We start from the raw sequence: 10,780 nt of genomic DNA, 5'->3' as shown, positions 1-10,780 counted from the left end.
GTCTAGGTGATCAGTGTTTATCTGGCAAAAATTTTTAAGTAACCTACAATGATAATAGAAGCCAATTTTAATTTGCGCCCAGCGACGTAGTAAACGACTTCATCCTCAAGGTTTGAAAGCTAACTCTCTTAACCGATATCTGTATATTTCTTTGTTGACGATTGGTGAGAATTAGCAGTTCTGTGAATATATCTCTAGTATGATGATTTTCTTAGTTTTCTTCGTCTATTTTCTTGCTAGTGTATCATCGTTGTGAGGGGAATGTCTCTAATGATTATACCAGGGGGTGACAGGGTTACACCTAAAGACACTCAGTCAGTGACCTTTTCTCTTCGTCATGATTTGGAAAACACAGCGTCCCTTGGGCCCATATTATAAGGGGATAAATACCGTATCCTCCTCCACTGGCTACTCCCTGGTGTGATACTTGCTCCCCAGGCTGTTTTTTGAACTCATAGAAGTAAGCTCTGAACGCACGTCCAACGCACATTGACTTAGCATCCTCGTCTTTGCAAGGCTTGAAAGACTCACCAACGCATCTTTCCTCCGAATCTATGGGGTATCTATATGCAAAACAGAAACCAAAACAGGGGCCAGGCAGGTTTATTTGATTCAATCAATGAAAACTCCATATCTTTCTTTTGAAAAATGTTTTGCCTAACTCAGTATCATCTTTTGTGCTCTTCGTGATTGAATTTTCTTCTATCGCGTTTATCACTCAGTCCTCCGAAACATTGACGAAACACAGTGCTGCTGTTTTGCATGTAAGCGCCCCTGCTATAATCACCTCGCACGAGGTAATTATAGCGAGATATGACGCAATCCTCGATCAATCAGTGTGAGCGCATCACCTGGGCAATTATACTAATTCTGGTTGACATTACTTGACCCCAAGAACAAAGATGGCATTATACTTAACTTACTGACTTGGTTATCATAAATCGTACACCCTTTTGTTTATTCATTACACAGTTAAGTATGTATGATGCACGATCCTCGCAGTAGATAGCACTATTTAAGCAATAGCGAAAATCAGGCCTGAAAAAAAATCAGGCCTGTACGGGATTCGAACCACTGACCTCTGCGATACTAGTGCAGCGCTCTACCAATTGAGCTAACAAGCCAACTGGGAGCAGGCCGTTAAGTTGATTCGTAATAAACCCGTGAAAGTGATAAATCAGATACAATGAAATATATGAAGTTCATATATTTTGAACTGCGGGTTTATTACGAATCAACTTAACGGCTTGCTCCCAGTTGGCTTGTTAGCTCAATTGGTAGAGCGCTGCACTAGTATCGTAGAGGTCAGTGGTTCGAATCCCGTACAGGCCTGATTTTTTTCAGGCCTGATTTTCGCTATTGCTTAAATAGCGCTATCTACTGCGAGGATCGTGCATCATACGTATCTAATACATACGGGTTTATTACGAATCAACTTAACGGCCTGCTCCCAGTTGGCTTGTTAGCTCAATTCGTAGAGCGTTGCATTAGTATCGCAGAGGTCAGTGGTTCGAATCCCGTACAGGCCTGATTTTTTTCAGGCCTGATTTTCGCTATTGCAAAAATAGCGCTATCTACTGCGAGGATCGTGCATCATACGTGTCTAATACCGCAGTTCAAAATATATGAACTTCATATATTTCATTGTATCTGACAGTTAAGTATACTGTGGTCAAAAATGCCGACTTTCCGACGTATCACGAAAGCTCGGTAACTCCTCTGAAAAAAAAAAAAAGCGATAACGAACCTTGGAAAGAGTTCTTGTAAAGGCTCGCTGCTTCCCCAACACTCTCCATAATACTGTAAAGCAAACCAATGAAGCTTTTGACGCTTGGCTTCAGTTGCGCAGCGACAAGCCAGACTAAAATACAATATTGAGAAAAGAAATTCAATGTTTTAAAAGTGCAAGAAATCGTACCAAGGCCTTCACAGCAGGTTAATGTAAAAGAGTTGCGGTAAAAAAATCAGGGTATATATTGTTATCCCTTCTCCCTCAGCAGTGCTGGCCCTGAACAGAGGAGAGCTCCTCGTTAAGTAGAAGCAGCCAAGAATGACTACATAGAGACTAGTGTTTCGACATTCTTTCACCGTTAGGGATTCCCTGTTTATGTTATCACTGCATTTTATTTCAATTCATCCTTGACTGTCTCCCTCATGTAAAATCAGGGGCCCGTTTCTCGAAATTCCAGGTGGTTAAAAGTCCCGCAAAGCTCCGTTTTTGTGCCGCATCTCTATTCAAGATCGAGATATCAGTGGGTATGAAGTTCAAGCAGGAAAAAAGTTAAGAAAAAAAAACCATAGATTGGAGTTTTGAGCTTAGACCTGCACAACTGTACTTTAGATTTAGAAGTTAAACAAGGCTTTAGATCCGTTAAGTTACCGAAACGTTTCAGAAACAGGCCCCAGCAGGTCCTAAACAAGAAACCAAGCCAAACCTGGCAGTGGGAGGCAAGCGTTCTCACAACACTGCCATCATGTCTCCATCGAATATTTTCTCGTTCTGAGCCTCTTTCTTTTGTCGACAGATTAAACTTATTGCCAGAAACCTATGCATTCTTAACCTGATGAGATAAGGTTTCCAGTGACTCCAGCTTATCTTGACAGTAGAGCCTGGATTACGATCACTAAACAGTAACACCATCTCTCGTGCGACATCTTTACGGCAGCCAGCTTTGATCCAGTTTTCTGATTGGCAATGTCCTGCATGGCAAGGATATAGACAATTTTTATTAAGTCTAACAAAATATGCTAGCAAAAGATCAGTAACACCTCGCACAGAACGGTGGCGTCCTCTGTTAGATTCATATGAAATTCCATTTAATTTACATTTACCTGATCCGCTAGCTAATGATATGAACTCCTGGAAAGTCAGTATAAGGATACAAAGCTGGAAAACTAATGAAAACAACAATCAGTACTCAATCTTAGAAGTTGCATTACTTGTAAACGCCCGAAGCTTAGAAAAAGATATCCCTGAAACGTCTTGTTATGATAAATGTATTTTGTTTAAAATCTAACCAGCTATAGCTCACTTTACTCGAGGATCCTCCAAATCAACCCCAAGGCCTTTTAAATTACCTTTTGGAAATTTTCCTCCCTTGTAGTGTTCTATCAGAAGTTGAAGTGAAGTCATGAATCACGAATCGTAGCGACCAATGAAATAAGAAGGAATTATGAATTTCACGTTTAAAACGAACTACAGTTAACGCTTTAATTTCCAGAAGTGATTAACAAGTAACTTCTCCCTATAATATCCATACATTATCCAGCTAGCAAGTAATAAGAATACTCAAACTTATCAGGCGGAAGTTGTTATTCTGACCTAACACCAAATTCTCTTATCTAATTTACAGGGAGATGTGTAGCAGCTAAAGGGGAGAATTAGCGATCAAATCTTGGGTGTTAAAGGATTAAAAAGTGAATCATGAACATCGCAATCATCAGGTTTAAAAAAGACAGGAATCTCGAAAATTGAAGGTCAAATGATTCCCCTTGCATCCTGCGATTTTCTATACCTCAACTAAAGAAACCATAAATCCTTATTTTTTTACAACATTCAAGCCTGTTAGGGCAACCCCTCTGTGAGGTAGCATTCCGGATGCCGGCCACCATAGAAGAATGTAAGACGTAATGTAAAATTGTCAGAAATGTTCTGGGTCCTAACGAAAAGAATTATTAAAAATGACTTCAACGACCGTGGGGCGACATATCGTATGTCTTCCTATATTCATGTTTCAACGGTTTTGTTCAGTGGGTATATCATTGCCAAACTTCACCTTGAGGGTATTTTTTAAGAAAAACAACAAAGGAATCCGTGGTAAGAAATATTTTCCTAAAGTAAAATTGTGAATGATGGTTTAAGTATTCTAAACCCATTATCAAAAACTATGAGTTACCTACATACGCGTAGCCGGTACCACTTACGTTTTCCCATTGTAGACGTTCTGAAGTGTTCAGTAGTTCTTAAAAAAAAAAAAAGTTTCTATATTTCTAATAATTACAACCTGGATTTCAGTCTTATCAAACTTGTTGGAAATAAAAAACAAGTTAAAGCCTAAAACGTTTTCAATGAACTTTTTAAAACGAAGATGAGGCGTTTTATTGTATTATATAAAGAATTTTTTTTACTAATATAGGACTGTCGCCGGCTTGTTTCATTGCCATGGTAACTTAGGTAGCAACAGCACCCTTAACGTGCTTACTTGATGTGCCATGAAATTCTCCTCATTTTTGAAATTCAATAGCTCTGACTATATTAATTTGGTTCATTTTTTAGTTATCAAAAGTTTTGTGAAACTATTAGTGGGAAACGCTCGCTCTCGAGCTCAATCATAAGCACACTCCATCGCATATCTCTCATTTACCGCTCAAAGAGCAACGCTCATCATGATCTAAAAGCCAACATATGGCCTTTTCAAAGAAGATCGCAGTGAAGTCAGTGTAACCTTTGTTTTATGCGCTGAATTGATATCATTCACATATAATTCCACTTGTCTTAGAAATCCATCTCCAAAATTACAATATTTCGGATAAGAAAACCCCTACTACGCATGAGGGGACGTCATTTTAGACAAGCTGTCGTCAAAGAGGCATTGTTTCAGCTAAGAAACTTAACACTGTAGAGTGAAAATTTATACTCCCATTCACCCAAAAGTCTGCAAACGTGGACAGTTTCCGACAGCACTGAATTGTGCTGAGGCGATATTTTTAATACGTATAGGAACAATGTGCTTTTGATTTCCGAGACAGTTTTCCACAAAATTTCATGTTTTTTTCCGTATCTGAATGCAGCTATTAAATGCATAAAACATGACACATATACAAGAGTAGAGAAGAAGACCTTCATTTAAACAAGGTAATCCGTTCAGAAGACATGGTATTCTGTTAATAATAGGAGCCCTGTAATTTAAGTAAATGTAAATCATTATAATGCCTTGCTTAAAGAAGCATTAATGAGGCTTCAAAGGGAATTTATTAGGATTTTTTTTGAAAACGACAAAGAGAAAGAGTATGATACAGATAACATAATAGTGAGCATCCATTTCATGATTATTCTGTTCTGTGATTATACTCTCTGTCATTACGTGATATTGATTACAAACGTTGGTCGACCAAGTGAGCATATGAAGGCTTAATGTTTTAATGCACCTATGCTAACCAGATAATTCTAAGGTAACCTTATTTCTACACCACGAGAATTTAAATGCCTGCAGTGACCTGGTGATGGTGAGAGGCCATAATTTTTCTTTCTAAGGATGGCTGCAGATCACAAGTCAACGAAATCTTCTCTTTGCGAATCTGATGCTTTAGGTTGTGTTCCTAATGGGAAGGAGATCCTCCGGCCCACTTAATGGGTATGTGCGTATTTCATGGTGATATTGATCCCGAGTGCGGTAGCACCATCTGGGTGGGAAAAGGCTGCTGTGTACTATTCGCGAGTTGAAACGTGATGTTTTACAGCAAAATCAATCGGCAAAAATGAATAACACAGTACCAAACAATTTCAACCCAAAGAACAACAATATTTAAAAAAAATAGCAAAACAAGTCCCTGGTTCATTGCCAACACTGTCAGATGAGTGGGTGAACGCAGTTGAATGAGAAGCTTAATTGTTGTTGCATGACATTTGCCATTAACAACACGTTTCTCTTCTGCATTGACAAAAACGCCACATGAAGCTCACTCTTGTAATTACTTCAGCGGCAGAACGGCCAGTACTTCTCAGTGCGATCAATAAAGCCCATTCTGCATTTTCTTTTAAAAAAAAAAAAACATAAATTACACATTAACCCACCTGTGTTGTACATATAGCTTGAAAAAAATTCGTGTTTCGAGTCATCAGCATTTCCCAAAGTGTATGAATTATTGTTTACGTACTTACATTCAATAAATCAGTCGGACTTGGTAATTCGCCACCTACAGGAATGTTAGCATCTTTACTTGTCCTTCACATTTTACGCTTTTGACCAAATGTTTTTGTGCCTCCAATTAACTAAATGTAAAAAAGTTCCATGTTAACTGCTCTCAAAAGTATATTTCCCTTTCTTCTGAAAAGCTCCCGCAGTCCCAATCAAAAACAAAGATCTTCTAGATTACATTTCTCTACCTTACTTTATATGCGCGTTTCTGTAACTTTCTGCGCTCTCCTGATATTTCATATTTTGTGTATTTCACAATGTTGTAAATTTATAACTCGCGGCAGAATTCTTAAGACAATATTCAAATTAAAGCTAATTGTGCAGCAGACGAGAGGGTGACAAGACTTCCTAAAATGTCTAAGGGCGATTACTATACCTATGTTGAGAATATCGGGTTAACACATTGCTTTTTCTATCGCTTATTATTCCCTCTTGTTGAATATTTGTTGCTAAGTCCTCGTTCCCTACGTAACGCTGACAACATAAAACGCTTTTAAAAGCTCGTCTAAAACTGCGGTTCATCAAACCATAAATAATAGAGTTCATGGCACTGTTAAACATGGCAAGCCAAGTAGTCGCCACGTAAAAAGAATCGTCCCATTTACAGCTTGGGTCAATAATGCAGAATACGCCGACTGAATGAGGAAACCAGCAAAGGCAGAACGTTCCCACCACAATGCCAATCATAACGGTTGCTTTATATTCCTTTTTAGTCTTTCTTTCCTCGGTCGGGACTTTTTTTCCACTCTTTTGTGAACATCTTTCGGAAGAGATTTCACCGACTTTTATGATATCAATGCGCTGGCGCTGCCTTATGGCTGTTTTTAAAATAATACAGTACAACACAGCTGTCACAAGGAAAGGTACATACAAGAAAATGATGGCGAAAATGAGCGAGTAAACAATACTCCGTTCCCAATTCACTGTACAGATCGCTTCGAATTCTAAGAACTTGAATTCAGAGAAAATGAACGTGGAAGAGGCACATAAAACAGCTTGCAACCAAATGTAGCCAATGATGATTTTCACGCGTTGGGTAGTGATTAATGTTTCGTAATTCAAAGGATAGACTATGGCTATGAATCGTTCGATGCTTACGAAAGTTAGTGTACATATCGACGCCTCGCAGAAGATAGAGTTTAACGCGCCAAGGATTTGGCACATTACTGTTCCAAATTCCCAGTCATAAGTTATGGAAGAAACGAGCGTGAAAGGCATCGCAAATACGGCGAGAAATAAATCGGCGATCGCTAAGTTCAAAACAAAGACATTCGTCTTGGTTTGTAGACAAGTGAAGCGACACAAGGAAGTCAAAATCAAAGAATTCCCCAGTACGGCAGCGAGAATTATTAAACCCAAAATGGTTGCTTCGAAGCAAACTGTTAACAAGGAACGTGGGTCGCCTTCTGTAGTTGCTTGCGTAGATGTATTGACTTTCTGTGAAATATCCATTCTTTTGCGCTTTCCCTCGTGTTGCGAACGGAGACCAAGGCCAGAAGTAGAGAATCTCCAAACAGTCGCAGATTGACTCAAAAATCGACACTATTTTGTAACAGTTTGTCACGAAGCTGGATAAGCGAACAGTTTACCCTATCAAATCGAATGGACGTCACTGAATGGTCATTAATATTTCATTCAAAAGCGTAATTAGATGAATAAGAGAGAAAACCTGGAAGGCGGCAACGCTCTATGTTCACCGGTCAAGTAGCCAAATCGAACTTTTCCTTACACTGTGGTGGTTTTCTCGAAAAAGAAAATACGCTTCCCACTTACAGGAAAATTCTCGTTGAAACTATATCAGGCTCAGTCTATAAAAAAAAATCTCATGTCGAAAATGCATATCAAACCTGGTTACTGTTCCAAGGCGTAAAAGTCGCGCTTGAGTAAAGACGATTTTACATTCAGTCAAGTTGTAATTGTACAGTTGCCCTTGTTCCCGTCAGCGAATGACTGTCACCTTCTCTTGACAAATTTTTGCCACCGCTTTCCTTAAGCAATTTCTGAGTCTGGGATGTTCGGCTGAAACAAACGGACTTCACCCTGTAACTTAGCTAAGCTCCGCTTCACGAATTTATCATCCTTCTACGTTTGATACTTTTATTTGTTGTTTATGTTACAGGCAGCCACATAACTTTCTAACAAATAATTAAAGCTCGATCAGGAATTACTAGATACTTACGCATTATTTCCAACTAATTCTATCTTTTTGTTTCTGCTAATTACCCTTGGGTAATTAGCAGATTGTTTTAACTGAGAGTGACATTCTGACAGACATTAAGAAAAAACACGTAAAATCGCTTTGAAATCGTCTCTTGTCACAAACGTTCCCGCAGAAAAAATTCTGAATTTTAAAGTAACGAACTTAAGCGGAGACTTTTTCTCCAAACCATAGCCAGCCGATAACGCGTCCATTTCGATTATAAACAACTCCAACGCTCGTTTTAGCAATTTAGAGAATTAAGAGCTTTAAAAAAATTACTACCACGTTCCTTTTTTAGCAATTTAGAGAATTAAGAACTTGAAAAAAAAAAAGACACATTTATGGCTGTCTTCTCAGATTCTCTTGAAAGACGTGAAAAAACAAAAACAAAAAAAAAAGACGCATTTGTGGCTGTCATCCCAGAGCCTCTGAAAAGACGTGAAAATTCACTTGCTGGCAGAAAGTGCTTAGCTGTGTAAACACAACTTCGACATCGCCGGAAAAATTTGTTTGGAAACGTTAGTCAAGGTTGACGGAGGACTTTCCTCATTTAATTTTCCTTATTTAATTTTCCTCCTTTAATGTAACAAAGGTTTGGTTCTGTTAAAACAAACCCTGAGAACTTAATAGCTGAAAAAGCTGAGTAATACCATACGGACAAACTTGCGTTTTCCTCTTTTTATGGATGTTGAAACGTTAAATTAGTAAAATGGATACAAAGAAACGCAATCCAAATTGCAGCTGAATCTACAATCTGTAAAAAAAATTTGCATTTCTAGGCGGTTAGAGGACGTAAATTTGTTAACAAAATATGGTACTTTGAGAATCTCAAACAACCTGTTTTGAACTCTGACTGCTCCTAAGACAGCGAGGTTTATTAATTTTTTAAAAAACCTTGGAACACATTGATCGTTTTTTCAAAAGTTTTACCACTTCTTCTTAGAGCAGGTTTGTTGCACAACGTGGTGCAAAGTTGAATGTCATCAGAATTCAAAAGCCCCAACGGTTGTCATATTTTCTGTCCACTCGTGTTCAAAATCCAATATTGGGCTGCAGTAGAGAGGGTCTTGTTTCATACATTGTTTGGTTTGCCGGATAAACCTAGGTTAAAAAAAAAGGTCAAACGAATTACTTTTACCAGCTGGAAATACAAGACAAAGGAGGCTTGCTCAGTTACGTTTGATAACGTAAAATATTGGGTAGACTTAGTTACATCTAGCACCGACTCGCTTGCAAACCGTGTAAACAATTTCGCGATCGATGATGTTTTGAGCGACAATTATTCATACCCTAGCATTATAACGCGAGCGTTTTCGGGGTTTCAACGGTATAGGAACAATACACATAACGTTATCTATCGTTGATAAAACATACGTTAGCAATTAAAATGAAACGTGTGATCCACAAAGAAACCTGAATTATTTGCGCACATAAACGAGAATTCAGCAACGTTAAGTTCGTACCCTGGACGTAGGCAAAGCATATTTTTTGAAAGTCATTCTTGGATCCAATTTAAAAAAATTATCCTAGAAAAATCGGAATGAGTTTCAGCTTATTGGGGATTGGATGGTGGTCAGCCCTAGATTTGATTAAGAACAGTGAAACTGGAAAAAAAATTCATTGCATAATTGTAATTTTCAGTGAGACATTTTGATAAGTAGATATTCCATTTTCAAAAGGACCAGTCCCTAGAAAGAAATTCTCGTAAGAAATCTGTCAAATTTTAAGAGGCATGTCGTATAGGATGCAATAATGCAAACACCCACTTTTTTAAATTTATCAACAGGCTATTTGTGAAAAATTTCATAATAAAAAAAGACACTCTGAATGACGGAGACGCGCGATTAGAGCAACGAATCGACTCATCAGGAATTGCGACAACGACTATTTGAAGCGAGCATAATAAAAATTTCCCACCTTTCTTTATCAAGTGCAAATTAAAGCTGACAGCTTGCTCAAGCTTTTTATCAAAACATGGTTCTTTCCAAACATCGACTTGTATTGTACATCCATTTTTGTAAGCAGAAGATTATCAAAAGAAATGCATCAAAAAAGCGGGTAATATTAGAGATATGAAAGAAGAAGAGCAAATCCGTGAGAGGAGGGTGACATTGAAAGCAAAAGAACCTCGCTAACTCGAACTTCGAAAAAAATGCAATTAATTAGTGGTATATGGGAAACGGGTTATTCAGTTCGAGGTGGCAGAAAGTATTGAAGTGAGGGAAAGATGTCATAATTCGAATGAAGTGGCTTTGATGTGAAGTTCTTTCAAGTCGTGTTCCACTTAAAAAAAAAAAAAAAACAAAAGAAAATACAGAACGGCTTGTATTGGTTTGCCTCTTTGTTTGCAGAAGCTCAACTACAAGTTATTAAAAAGTGCATCAATAAAGCGACCCGGGCGATATTTGGAGATGTGAATAGAGTACTGAGGAGCAAATCCAGGGAAGAGTGAGGGGGAATATCGAATAAAATAAAACTTTTCTACCTCGAAATTGTCAGAGAAACGAAAAAGTTTTGAGATACGAGAAATTCCAGGCAACTGATAGTAAGTAAGTTAGTGGGCAATGGCTCAGAGTGGAAATTCGAGTCACAGGGACGTTTGAGATTGAAGCACGTTACCGTCTTCGCTTGATTCCCGCAAAGAGCATTTAACCTTGTCTAT

At 38.2% G+C, this 10,780-nt stretch overlaps 2 protein-coding genes across 2 annotated transcripts in view; both read right to left on the bottom strand.

Moving 5' to 3' along the window:
• Nucleotides 1-4,735, bottom strand: part of LOC111333600 (matrilin-3) — a 7,979-nt gene extending 3,244 nt beyond the window's left edge. The window contains exons 1-5 of the mRNA XM_088730113.1: nt 3,925-4,735; nt 2,833-2,895; nt 2,562-2,700; nt 1,748-1,861; nt 391-563 (exon numbers count right to left, since the gene is read on the bottom strand). Of these exons, the coding sequence (XP_088586239.1) occupies nt 391-563; nt 1,748-1,861; nt 2,562-2,700; nt 2,833-2,895; nt 3,925-3,934 (499 nt within the window). The 5' untranslated portion in view covers nt 3,935-4,735. The remainder of the gene's footprint in view (nt 1-390; nt 564-1,747; nt 1,862-2,561; nt 2,701-2,832; nt 2,896-3,924) is intronic.
• A 17-nt stretch (nt 4,736-4,752) lies between these two features.
• LOC148725686 (octopamine receptor beta-2R-like) lies at nt 4,753-7,466 on the bottom strand. Its single transcript, XM_088730112.1, has one exon. It carries the CDS (start codon nt 7,368-7,370, stop codon nt 6,276-6,278), a length of 1,095 nt encoding a protein of 364 aa, XP_088586238.1. The 5' UTR covers nt 7,371-7,466; the 3' UTR covers nt 4,753-6,275.
• Nucleotides 7,467-10,780: the final 3,314 nt, after the last annotated feature.

This window comes from Stylophora pistillata, chromosome 8 (genome assembly GCF_964205215.1).
Source record: "Stylophora pistillata chromosome 8, jaStyPist1.2, whole genome shotgun sequence".
NCBI lineage: Eukaryota > Metazoa > Cnidaria > Anthozoa > Scleractinia > Pocilloporidae > Stylophora > Stylophora pistillata.
Note: the sequence above shows the minus strand (reverse complement) of the source record. Positions and strands in the feature narration are given on the sequence as shown.

Excerpts from the sequence above, each read along its gene's own strand:
- LOC148725686 (XM_088730112.1), bottom strand. The coding sequence starts at position 7,370 with ATGGATATTTCACAGAAAGTCAATACATCTACGCAAGCAACTACAGAA.